Source organism: Bacidia gigantensis (assembly GCF_019456465.1).
Source record: "Bacidia gigantensis strain McMullin 20006 chromosome Unknown contig_304, whole genome shotgun sequence".
NCBI classification, from domain to species: domain Eukaryota; kingdom Fungi; phylum Ascomycota; class Lecanoromycetes; order Lecanorales; family Ramalinaceae; genus Bacidia; species Bacidia gigantensis.
In genome coordinates this window covers 211,374-224,234 of record NW_025408609.1, presented here as the reverse complement: position 1 = coordinate 224,234, position 12,861 = coordinate 211,374, and the positions used below count along the sequence as shown (strand labels likewise).

Genomic DNA, 12,861 nt, shown 5'->3' with positions numbered 1-12,861 from the left:
ATTTCTTATAATCACTCATACATCTTTCGTCACACAATATATCGATATATACGGAAGTGTAAAGCACCTTCAGTCATTCAGAAGAACAATATCTGTTCATCGGCCCATCCCAAACCCCTCAAGGCTTCATGCACAGCCTTCTCCAAGCCAGGAGGTCCACAAATCAGCACCAACGTCTCCCCATCAGCCGTCCCGAACTTCTCCCCAATGAGACCCTTGTCAATCCTCCCTCTCCTACCTTTCCAACCCCATGGTGGGTTGGTCAAAGTATGCAACACCTCCCCTTTGCCCTTTTGCCCTTGCAACAACCCCTCCAATTCCGCTCTACACAAAATGTCTTCCTCGTTGCGGTTCCCATTGAGCACCGTGCACCGCGTCTCATCCCCTCTCTCCCTCATCATCGCTCTAAAAACTTGGAAGATGGGCGTGATACCGCTGCCGGCTGCTATCATACAGAACCTACTCATTTTTCTTTCCTTGCCTCCTATCGCACACCTCCCATTCCCTAGATACTCAAACTTGCCTGTCGGACCCTTAAACTCGACAATGCTGTTCAAGGAGAGAGAATGCAAAGCTTTTGACATCTTGCCACCGCGGTTAGCGGCGGTGGCGAGGTACAATTTTACCAAGATTTCCATATCACCCTTCCGGGCAGTCTCGGAGATCGGGGTGTATGAGCGTATGATTGACTCTTGGGTTTGCGCGTCTCGGACACGGATCATTAGATGCTGACCTGTTGGCAGACCGAGAGTCTGTTTTTCGTGTTGGAGGGCGAATGTAAGTATCACGGTGTCGGAAGAAACAATGCGTTTGGCTATCAGAGGGGCGCCCGACCACTGGCGAGAGTTGAGGAAGGTTAGAGCAGGTTTGCTGGATCCAGAAGAGGACGAGTCTGTGGAGCCATTGGTGATGTTGGTGAGAGCGGAAGAGGAAAGCGTGCCAACATGGTAGGTCGGCATCATAGCTTTAGCCGTCTCGCTGTGGATGGCCATGAATTCATCAGTCGTGTCCTGCGCAGCTGCGCTGAGGATACTTTGCGCGCCGCCAGGATGGTCATTGAGGAAAGAGGTGCCACTGTAGACCTCGCCATTGAGGACGAACCAGGGGTCAGCTTCGCTCTCGTGATGTTGGAGTTCCTTGAGGGATATTTCTTGCTTCAGTCCTTCTTTGGTCATGCAGATGTCATTGGCTGCAGTTGACACGGATGGGGTGTCGTCTTGGTTGCCGATCTTTTCGCCCCAGTGGCCATTGGAAAGGTTTCCCCCTGCCTTCTTGACCTCCTCCATCCAGCCGCCTGGTTGCAGGGCAGGCTGCGTTGGATGCTCGAAAATGAGCATTTCGCCGTCATTGTGAACGACAACTCGAAACCACGGGTTGTTCATCATGCCAAGCACACTCCAATACATGTCCTTAGGCTGCACATTCATAGCGTCGTCCATTGCTCTAACAACGATATCGCGGGCATTCATTAGTTCCGATACTGGGACATCGAACGACCATTGGCACCAGCAGAAGCAACTCTCACGCCAGGACATGTCGATACGACCTCCAAACATATATTGGTCGGTCTCTCGATACAAATCCTCAGGGTAGTTCACGTTTGCAAGTCTCCATGTCCGACCTTTGTCCAAAGACAATTCCACTCTAGTGACTCTACGGCCTCCACCACTGTATGCGTAGCCTTGCACAGTGTAATTTTGCTTTGCGTTTGCTAGCATTAGTCGCTCGTCATGGGCTGGATATGCGATTGCAGAGTTTACATTGAGATCGAAAATGGCATATCTCTCGTCCGCCCACGTGTTTGGCTCATTAGCAGACTGTTCAGGGCCTATCATGGTTGGGAGTACCCGGTTATCATAGATATGGTACCAGTTGTCACTCGGCGCTGCTGTTACGACAAGCTTCTTGAGCCATTTGACACTGCGACCACCTATCTGACCTGGGATGACCACGCGAAGAGGTTTGCCATGATCCGGCCGCAGCATCTCGCCGTTCATTTTGTGCGCTAGCATCATCCCGCGATTAGCATCCAGCGCCCAGTTCAATTTGACCGAAGTTCCATAGTATCCATTTGGCTGATACAGTCGTAATCAGTGTTCAGCTCAAAGCTGAAAGGTGGTGATTGGACCCACAAGTTTGTCCGCCCCTTCCATACAAACGTATCTGGCCCTCCTGATAGGCTGCGCTCTCTTCAACACTTCTCCTAAGGCTACACCAGTGAACAACGCAGTTGAAACGCCAGCCGCTCCCCAAGAGAAGCCTTTGGATTTTCTGACCTGATTCTGCTCCTTCCTTCGGTTTCCAGCGCAAACAAGTGTGACTGGGCATGTAATTTGTTCATATTCGGCTATCAATTGTCTGAGTGAGACTCGTATTGGCTTTTTGACGAGTCTATCATTGCTGTCAGCGCGATGCCTGAGATCATACGTCAATTTTCAATCACCCTTCAACGGAGAATTCCCAGTCAGGTATTTCGTCATCCTTGACTTCCGGAACAGCGCCGTGATTTCGCACATAGAACAGTTCAGGACTCGTTAGGAAACCTTCATCGAATAGGGCAGACAGTGGTGCTTCAACATTGAAAGGGTGAACACCGGTCAATCTTATGAGCCTTGGATCTCTGGGAACATGGGCGTCTGGTGTTTTTGAGTCGATATCCAAAGTCTCGATAGGAACTACGGTAGGCGGAGGTAGGGGGATCTCAACATCATGGTCGCATGAATCAGATATATTCTCTTCGGTGTAAGGTGGAGTGGGGGGAAGATTTTGGTGCTTGCTCAGAAGGAGGTCTGTATGACTGTCCTGCCTTATAGGGTCCTCCATATTACATTACGCTTTCAATGAGCTTTGAAGAAGGCATATGCGTAGCGGGGAACGTTCGGAAAGAGGAAAATCTGATGCAATACAAGGAAGTATGGGACGTGCAATTAATAGAATCATCATGGAAACAAGACATGCGGTCTATTTCCCTAAATTCTTGCAGGTAGATTGGGAACCTTATTCTCCGTGGCATACGCATTACGATCTCGGCAAACGTTGGCAAGCCAGAAAAAATAGATATTAGCTGATCGGAGAAAGAAGACGATTTGCGCATTGGCTGACGGCGTGGGCCAGACCGTTAGGACCAAGCTGATGGATCGTCTGATGGTGTCTGAGGTAAGCATCTTAATATTCTCCGTCCTATCAAAGGCCGCTGATAAGGCGCGAATCTCAGAAATGATCGTTGCTCTAAGAGCAGACACCATTCGGGGGCATGGGGAAAGAAGATTCCCACCCGTACGTCATGCTGAAGGCTCGAACCCGAAGCATCTCTGGGACGCGATGTTGCAATTGTTCGGGGCACTCTGCCTGACAGGTAAGAGAGTGGCATCCTTGCTATGTTTGCCCAATGAGGTCGCGATCAAACTTCAATTTGTTTTTCGCAAAGGCTTCCGCGCATGTGTAGAACGGCTCTCTGCAAAGGAACTCCGAGGAAATCATTCCCAGCAGCATCGCACGAGCCTGCCTTTTGATGGAAGTCCGTATGACTGTACAAGAGGAGGTGAGGTTGCGGAATTGGGGCAAAAGGAGACGGAGACGCGGTTATTTCGAGGCTTGGCAGCCGTAAGCTAGCTAATCAAAGCGCCGTTTCTTATCATTCATTCTCCTTATCCGGTAGTCGACTTCCATCAATTTCCCGCCGAGGAAAAGGCAGACCCAATTCCAGTCCTCCATCCTCACACCATGCCTGGAGCAACCGTTGAAATGCAGCCCGCCAGAATGAGTTGGTCTGCCTGTAGCAGCTCGGCCCGCATGAAATGGAGACGCCCACGTTGGCCACTAGAACTCTGTGGCCGTGGCGTATTCGCTGGGTATCCCCGCGGGTTGGTGGGCGTTCGATGCAGATAATGGCAGCTATGCCGTATCTGTTCCTCATGTAGGAAAGTATCGGATGCTGTTGCGCGTCGCTCTCATCGCTTTATTCGACTCTTTAAATTTCTAGGTCTTTCAGAACCTGTATCTCACAACGGATCCAATGTGCTGCCACTCCTGGCTTCGCCCTTGATGCTTGTGCTTTGAGAGCGCAAGGAGTTGCCTTTCACGTGGCTCTTTTCCAGTTCCACCGCTCGAGATGTCTTGGGCAGACTCCTCGCCTGGGATGCAGGCTGGGCAGGTACCGATCAACATAGATGATGAAGTTGAGGCCGGGCGACAAGATGCAAAGCCGAAATCTCAGCGGAGAAAGGTTGTTGTGGTAGGACTAGGCATGGTCGGGGTGGCCTTCATCGAGAAGCTCATGAAAATGGATGCGAAGAGGCGAGAATACGACATCGTAGTCATTGGAGAAGAGGCACATCTAGCATACAATCGCGTGGGACTAACAAGTTTCTTTCAACATCGACAAGCGGAGAACCTTTATCTGAACTCTCGAGAATGGTATTCGGGTATGCCGGAAGGATCGCTTAACTATCATCTCAACACACGCGTGACAGAAATACACCCTGCCGACCGACTAGTCTCGACTTCGACAGGTGCCACCGTGCCATACGACATTCTAATTCTCGCGACAGGTTCAGATGCGCTTCTGCCTCGGCATACTCCTGGGCATGATGCTGAAGGAGTCTTTGTGTATCGAACCATAGATGACCTCGAAAAGCTCATTAGATACGCTGAGACATGCAGAGGCTCCACAGGAGTCGTGGTAGGTGGGGGTCTTTTAGGCTTGGAGGCTGCCAAAGCAATGATGGATCTCGAGACGTTTGGTAAAGTCAAGCTGATCGAGCGGAATCGATGGGTTTTGAGCCGACAACTAGATGAAGACGCCGGTGGCATGGTAGTCGAGTTGGTCCGAAAGCTTGGCCTGGACGTACTGCTAAGCAAGAGGGTGGGTAGAATTGAAGTAGACAGTACAAATGCAGTCAAGGGAGTCCAATTCGAAGACGGAGAACGGATGGAATGTAATTGTCTCATGTTCGGTATTGGCATCAAAGCTCGCGATGAGCTTGCCAGGCGAATCGGTATCAAGTGTGCTGACAGAGGCGGTGGTATCGTCGTTGACGCGGACCTACAGACGAGTCATGAAGGTATATACGCTATTGGAGAATGTGCCAGCTGGGAGAATCAGACTTTCGGATTGATTGCGCCTGGTATCGAGATGGCCGAAATCCTGGCTTTTAATATGACACAGGCGAAAGTTCATCGACCAAGGAAGTTCGAAAGTCCTGATTTGAGTACTAAATTGAAGTTGCTGGGTGTAGAAGTTGCAAGTTTCGGCGATTTTTTCGCTGATAGAGATGGCCCAAAGAAGCTTCCGGAGAAATGGCGTGGTATGAAAAAGGAACAGACTGACGGTATGCATCAAGAACAAGTCAAAAATATCACTGACGGACCGCCTCCACCTCCAGTGAAAGCCTTATCATATAAAGATCCTTTCCAATCAGTCTATAAAAAGTTTCTATTTACACTCGACGGCAAGTATTTGTTAGGGGGCATGATGATTGGCGACACCAAAGACTATGTAAAGCTGGTACCAATGGTAAAGCATCAAAAGCAATTGGAGGTTCCTCCAAGCCAATTCATATTAGGCGCAAGCAAGGAGGGCGACGACGATGGTAGCGACCTGACTAACGATACCCAAATATGCTCGTGTCATAACGTTACGAAAGGAGACGTGTGCAAGGTGGTCAGAGACGGCTCGTGTAAAAGTATCGGGGATGTCAAGTCGTGCACCAAGGCCGGTACTGGTTGTGGTGGCTGCATGCCACTAGTACAAACAATCTTCAACGCGGAGATGAAGGCTCAAGGAGCCGAAGTCCTAAACCATCTATGCCCTCATTTTGCGTTTTCAAGAGCAGACCTTTTCAATGTTATTTCTGTAAAGAAGCTCAAAACCTTTGCCTATGTAATGGCTGAATGTGGCAAAGAGAAGGAGTCGGCTGGATGTGAAGCTTGCAAACCTACCATTGGGTCAATACTGGCCAGTCTCTGGAATCAACACGTCATGGATGAGCCCCTTCACGGATTGCAGGATACAAACGACCGCTTTCTCGCGAATATCCAGCGCAATGGTACATTTTCCGTGATACCACGAGTTGCTGGAGGCGAGATCACCCCTGACAAACTTATTGCTATTGGTAGTGTGGCAAAGAAGTACAATCTCTATTGTAAAATTACAGGCGGCCAACGCATCGATATGTTTGGCGCTAAAAAGGAGGACCTAATAGACATTTGGACTTCACTAGTCAACGCTGGGATGGAGTCCGGCCATGCATACGCCAAGTCTCTACGAACGGTTAAGTCTTGTGTTGGTACGACTTGGTGCCGGTTTGGCATTGGCGATAGTGTTGGAATGGCTGTACGGCTCGAAGAACGATACAAATCTATCCGATCACCTCACAAGTTGAAGTCGGGAGTTAGTGGATGTGTAAGAGAGTGTGCAGAAGCTCAGAATAAAGATTTCGGTCTGATAGCGACAGACAAAGGTTTCAACATCTTCGTTGGAGGCAACGGCGGCGCGAAGCCACGGCATAGCGAGCTGCTTGCCAAAGATGTTCCTCCAGATGATGTGATACCCATCCTAGATCGATATTTGATGTTCTATATCCGGACGGCAGACAAGCTACAACGTACGGCGCGATGGATTGAACAGTTACCAAATGGTATCAAGTACTTGCGGGAAGTTATACTCGAGGACAAAATTGGCATTGCTAGCTCCCTGGAGCAACAGATGGCAGAACTCGTTGGCTCCTTTTTCTGCGAATGGACGGCTGCTATTAATGACGAAACCCGAAAACAGAGTTTCCAACAGTTTGGCAACACCCCCGAAACTATACCGAATAATGTCGAAGTTGTTGACGAAAGAGGTCAGGTTAGGCCAGCCTACTGGCCAAAGAAATCTGTTACTGAAGACTTCCGCGGAACAAAATGGTCGAATCTCGCCTGGCAACCTATCATCGAAGCAAAGCACTTCTCAGATGCCTCGATGGGAAGCAGCAAGAATATCAAGCGAGGTGATACCCAACTAGCGGTCTTCAAAATCAGGGGCAAATGGTACGCAACACAACAAATGTGCCCTCACAAGCGTACGTTCGCTCTCAGTGAGGGCTTGATCGGCGACGATATCAAGAGCGACAAGCTTTGGGTGTCTTGTCCGTTCCACAAAAGGAACTTCACACTGAACGGAAAGGACGCGGGTAGATGTACCAATGATGAGGAAGTCAATATAGCTACTTTCCCTGTCGAAGAAAGAGACGATGGGTGGGTGTACTTGAAGCTACCGCCTGTCGAGGAACTTGATGCTCGACTAGGCACTAATAAGTGGAAAGTGAAAGAGGAGGAAGCCGATAAGCCGTATAATAAATTGGACGAAAGGTTGAAGGGCATGAAGGGTAAAAAGTCGAGCTTGGTAAATGGGACGGTCCCGATCAAGCCGCCAAGGGAGATCACTGCTGGAGGCGACGGAGGAATAGACTGGTGAGGTCTTTACGATTTTTCCGGTCATTTGAAATCCCAACCTCCATAGCAACGCATTAACCTTGTACAAATATAAAGTCGGACGACTTCTTACGGTTAGAAATTCAAAGCTCAAAAAGGATCTTCTGCATGCCCTGATCACACAGCTCATTCCAAGATATCCATCCCCTTTCTCCCTTCTTTCCCATAGTCTCCACACCAAAAACCTTCCCTTTTCCTTCAACAGCTCTCACACGCTCATCAAGAAACTGCTTCGCATACGGCGCAAACCACATTCTTCTCCACTCCTTATCCCGTACCCTCTTCTGTCCATCCTTCTTCGCATTATGATGTATACTCACCGGCACAATACCCGTCCACAAACTCGTGTACAAGCTTACATTCTGCCATGTCATCCCGTCCACCTTTAAGCGTTTCTCCAGCGCAGCAAAAGGTAAGGCTGATGCAGCGACATCCTCCTGCAATCCACTCACCCTCGGCATTTCTACTTCAAACCTATCTGCCGCATCGAGGGTTGTGTCATTATCACAAATGGTGATCCATTCAGCGTCGTACCAACTCCACTGCGTCGTCGCCGATAGCTCCCTTGCATAATCAATCCCAATTCCGAATTCATAGTTCACCCCCATCTGGAGTCTCCACTTCCCCAAGTCGCCCCAATCCGCCTTTCCGTTCGCCTTATCTTTCACCGCGGCCACGTCCTCCACGAGTTTCTCCTCCCTGGAAAATTCTTGCTCGCCCCATACCCGAGATAAGACACCCTGATCCGTCATTCCCACCTCACCCTTCATCACGACCCCTTCCACCTCCCCCTCCTTCCCCTCCCCATCTCTTTCCAACCTCTCCGCCATCTCAACAGCGCGTACAAAAACCCTCTTAATATCTCGCACCGGTCCCATTATGAATCCCGAATTCAACCACCTCGGCCGTACATATTGATAAGGATTCTCGTCGTCCTCCTCATCACGCACTTCGTCCGTCCGAGGGCCGAAAAGTGAATGTGACAAGGGAGAATCGGGAACACTGTAGCAGGCTAGAGAGGAAGGGGGATTTGGCCAGCACTTCTTCTCTGAGCCGAAGACGATCGTCTGAGCAAGTGTCCTGCGATTGAGGCTACCATAGCGGGCGAGAGAGCGAGCGTTTGCCCGCTGGTTGATAGAATGGTAGCGTTTCATTAAGAGGGAAGGGGGAAGCTGGAACCATGTGTCTAGACTATCTGTCATGAGAACTAGATCTGCATTTTGAGAAGAAGGCATGGTACTGAGGTGAAGGAGCGTTGCGTTGAGTTTTCCGAGGTGGGAAGGGGATGGGGGAGACGACCAGTCGATGAGGGTTGGCGGAGGGTAACCAAGGATGGAAGCGCTGAGGAGGGCGCGGCAGACATTGATATCGGAAGAGGAGGCCGGAAGAACTAGATGAAGACGGAGACGACCAGGTTGAGACAGCTTGAGATTGAAGAGCGGCCAGGAGGTTCGTGATAGGGAAGAGTTGAGTCTCGACTGATTTGTGACCGGTCAGTTTGATTGTCATCGAGGGTATGGCACGGTTCAGGGAATACTGCGGTTATGACATAGAAAACAATGAAGATAACGGTGGCCAGGATAAGTTTCTTGCGCAAACGCCATCGAAATACGTTGCGAGTAGAGTATCGCATACTCAAATGCAAGTCCAAGTCACTTGATCTAAATCTTTGGAAGATATTCGGTAGCATGAAGGAGCACAATCATTGTGCCCATGTCATGACAATGGACTGTGCGTCGGGAATGAATGGTCAGGTGCTACCGACGATGCTGTAATTCAGAGCAGTAGTGAACAATTGAAAACAACATATATCCTCAGTCTCAGGGTGTCGAAGAAAAAGCTTGTGGGCTTTAACTGTGCAATTTAGGACCATTCAAGCAATTCAAAACCGAAGTAGTCATGGAATCTCATGTGGCACATCTGTTCGTATGTATTTTTCCGCGTACGAAACAAGTTAGATGCAAAAATGAGAGTACTTACGTCACGAATCAGTTAAGAAAAGACTCTCAGGACATTTACGACCCGCCCCATACATATGCAACTTTTGTATTCCAGATGAGGCTGAGAACGTGGTAATGAGACTTCAACATCAAATCAACCTGAAAAGACGGCTCTGTACGACTAGAAGGATTAGTCCACATCTATGATTTACATTTAATATGCCGGATTTGAATAGCGCCTCCCCACGCAGCGCCTTACGTGTATGTCTCATAAACCAAACCAGCGGGGATATTCCTGCTATTCCTCGCTCACCATGCTTCCCACCTCCGTCCATGTGCTCGGTGTGCTGATGCCTTCCCCAAGGTCACTTGCAGATTCGCCGTCCTCAGTACCCATCTGACTGACAAAATCAAGACTGTCAGTGACAGATCCTTCAGTGGCATCGTTGGCATGGCTCGAGCTGTTGGAAATAGATTCAAGTGGCGAATGCAGCGATTGCGTGCTTTGGTCCTGTGCCCACTCGTGAACGGACATGAAAGTGTCTTGGGAAGTGTTCTGTTCGCTCTGGCGGAGGGTAGCTAGGTCAATAGCCGCAGAGAAGTGCGAGGTGGTGGGTGTCAGATTGATGAGTTGTTCTGACGGATGACTGGATGTTTGATCTGTGTCGATCAACAGGTTACGGGGCTGGTAGGCAGCAGGTTTCGGAGGCACGGGAGGTGAGGCTGGAAGTGTAGGAGTAGAGGTGCGAGAGAGATCTTCCACGCTTTGAGGTTGCTCTGTCCCAGACCTTAGATGCTCCATCATTGTCTCGTCATCAAAAGGGTTGGCAAATGAAGAGCCAGCCATTGTCGCGTTGGTCTCCGTGGCTCTGTGTCTCAAGCCGGTCTCCTCCATGTGTGTTTCGGCAGCACTGGTGAACGCTTCTGAGCTTTCTTCTCTCTTCAACGATCCATCTTTGTCCACTAAGTCATCGAAAGACATCTTGGGTTTCGCTTGATCTGCGGCCCTCCTACGCTCTTCCATTAGTCGCCCTCGCTCTAGAATGTCCTGCCTAGCTCGGCGCCGTCTTTCAACAGCTTCAGGTGATTCATGTTCCCGCGTAGAAGCATCTGTTGCATTCCTATCGTCTGTGCCTGGAGCCACTTCGTCACCTAGACCGTGGAGTGCTACCGCAACTCTTCTCCGATTGTCATCGATCCATTGTCGAATCTGAGGGTTGCTGTCATAGACTGCTAGTCCGGCAGCAAAAAGAAAGGAGAACGATAGTAAGAGACCTGTGGCTTGTCAATGTCTTCACATTGCAACAAGCTGGTGCCTGCGAGGCTACAGAAGGAAGGGTGGGGTAGTACCTTTGGCGAGAGGGGCGGGCATTTTGAGTGGGACTGGTCCTTTCAGTGAGAAGTATCGGATGTCATAATGAAGCTCTGGTGTGACAAATAGAGAGTTTGGGACCGTGTAAGTGGAATGATTGCAAGGACAGAGGAGATGACGCAGGAAAGTCGAGTACAGCCACAGCCACATTCCACCCACACTAGATTAGACCCGGATTTAACACAGGCTGCGGAGTTAGGGCGCATTGCATCCCGTTCGTGGGGTCGCGTCAATCATTCAATTAATCAATCTTGAATGCTTTCCACTCTAGTCTGTCGCAACCATGTCACGACATAGCACCGCGCCTCAGCGTAATGCCAATCTGTCTTTGACTGAAGAATTGGAGAAGCTCGAGCAATCCATCACCCTGACCCTCCAAGGTGGGCAGCCTGCCTCCCTGCTCAAATCTGTGACCTAAGCCATAAACAGAGATTGATCACAACTTCAGCCGAGCACATCGCATCGTGACTGCGAGTGTTCTCCCTGTTGTTGATCAGTACGCCGAGCATTCGAAGAACGTATGGGAAGGTTCGAAGGTGAGTTGGCTCTGCGCCCCTCATGCGAAGCCTGTCTGATAGGTCCAAGTTCTGGAAACAATTCTTCGAGGCCAGTGCCAATGTGTCTCTCTCTGGCTACGAAGAGTCACCTGTGGAGGATGAAACTATCACGGAAGAAGACGACGTCACAGCAGCTACGACTCCTTCAAATTCAACGTACGATTCGCCTCCTCAAGCCCAAGACGAGACCTTAACACCTCAGCAAAACGGTCGCAACAGTCTGAGTGACTCTTTCTCCCCCATGCCAGCCCAGGAGACTCCACGCCCGACATCGAAACAGACCAAAACCCCGCGACAGAAACAACCACCAAAACCACCACCCACTACAGCCCCTTACTCCTCCCCCTACGAATCTCTCAAACGCGACATTCTCCCTTCTCATCCACAATCGCCTTCCGATTCTGACCTACCTTCCACCCCTCGAGCTCAAAATCATACTCCAGATCACGACCCACAATCGTCCCCATTTGCCCCTCCACCATCCGGACGAAGCCACTCAACCCGGCGTACACCCGCGAACGACATCCTCCTCCACCGCATCCTCGATAAGAATTACCGTATTCAAGCCACTCCCCACAGCACCATCCGCCTCCCTTACCGTGGCGGCAAATCTACCGCAAGCGCAACGACACCGAAGCCCGGTACCGCGAGAAGGGCCGTCCGGCCCCTGTAGACGATGATCTAGATTCTAGCCCCATAACTGCTGTGCCAGAATTGCACGCCGAGATCTTCGACTCGCCAGCAAGGAAAGGCGTAGGCGGAGAGCGAATACCAGGCATTAGCGTGCTGACGCCCGCCAGGAAGGCGAGGACATCGAGCCCTGAGAAGCGGGGAGAGGGGGGGAGCAATCAGCGCAGAAATTTGGTGGTGGTGGTGGGGTTGGGGATGATCTCTGGGACAGCGATAGTGAGGGAGAAGGAGGGCTCGGAGCGGGTATGAGTCCACCAAAGACGATGCAATTTCACGTTCCACAGGCACGGTTGATCAGGACGCCGGGTACGTGTCATCCATTTCCAAGATCTTCCCTTTTTGTGTGATACTCGAGAGTCGGACAGGGGGGGTCCTTGTTTGTGTTTTTGCTGACTTACGACCAATTTAGCCCGAGAAGCATCAAAGCGGATCGTAGAGGATTTGTTACTTACCGCTGGCGGTAATGTGTCGGAAGATCTGGACGAAGATAGCCCTAGTGTGGTGAAACGGGGTGGACTGTTAGAGGAAGACACGTTCTGAGAGCATCCAATCATTATGGAGGTAGTGAGATGTCATGTCCGGTATATGTCAGCCCTGTCTCTCGAAGTCAGTGTAAGCCGCCCAAGAGAATTCGTGATTGTACTCCGTCCCATGCGTACCGTTCTCGCTGTTCCGTGCAACTTGTGCTCGTCAAGCCGGCGAATGAAATCACTCTGTCAGCAGAAACGGAAAATGGACAATTGATGGTGTAAAGACAAGTCATATGATTCAGAACCCCAATATTTACATTCAAAATCCAGGCCCCTAGCTAAAAGACCCGCGCCATTCT

The 12,861-nt window shown here is 50.3% G+C and overlaps 5 protein-coding genes across 5 annotated transcripts; 2 read left to right on the top strand and 3 right to left on the bottom strand.

Annotated features, from left to right (window-relative positions):
- Positions 1-77: 77 nt before the first annotated feature.
- On the bottom strand, positions 78-2,823 carry KY384_008691 (uncharacterized protein; the record flags this gene model as incomplete). Its single annotated transcript, XM_044817179.1, has 3 exons — positions 78-2,075; positions 2,160-2,358; positions 2,444-2,823. The coding sequence occupies 3 exons, from the start codon at positions 2,821-2,823 to the stop codon at positions 78-80; spliced, it is 2,577 nt and encodes an 858-aa protein (XP_044665774.1).
- Positions 2,824-4,111: 1,288 nt separating this feature from the next.
- On the top strand, positions 4,112-7,456 carry KY384_008690 (uncharacterized protein; the record flags this gene model as incomplete). The annotated part of the gene is made up of 1 exon (XM_044817178.1): positions 4,112-7,456. One exon carries the CDS (start codon positions 4,112-4,114, stop codon positions 7,454-7,456), a length of 3,345 nt encoding a protein of 1,114 aa, XP_044665773.1.
- A 100-nt stretch (positions 7,457-7,556) lies between these two features.
- On the bottom strand, positions 7,557-8,708 carry KY384_008689 (uncharacterized protein; the record flags this gene model as incomplete). The annotated part of the gene is made up of 1 exon (XM_044817177.1): positions 7,557-8,708. The coding sequence occupies one exon, from the start codon at positions 8,706-8,708 to the stop codon at positions 7,557-7,559; it is 1,152 nt and encodes a 383-aa protein (XP_044665772.1).
- A 1,003-nt stretch (positions 8,709-9,711) lies between these two features.
- KY384_008688 (uncharacterized protein) lies at positions 9,712-10,785 on the bottom strand (the record flags this gene model as incomplete). The annotated part of the gene is made up of 2 exons (XM_044817176.1): positions 9,712-10,688; positions 10,764-10,785. 2 exons carry the CDS (start codon positions 10,783-10,785, stop codon positions 9,712-9,714), a joined length of 999 nt encoding a protein of 332 aa, XP_044665771.1.
- Positions 10,786-11,068: 283 nt separating this feature from the next.
- Positions 11,069-12,572, top strand: KY384_008687 (uncharacterized protein; the record flags this gene model as incomplete). The annotated part of the gene is made up of 4 exons (XM_044817175.1): positions 11,069-11,165; positions 11,215-11,321; positions 11,371-11,983; positions 12,442-12,572. 4 exons carry the CDS (start codon positions 11,069-11,071, stop codon positions 12,570-12,572), a joined length of 948 nt encoding a protein of 315 aa, XP_044665770.1.
- Between the last annotated feature and the right edge of the window lie 289 nt (positions 12,573-12,861).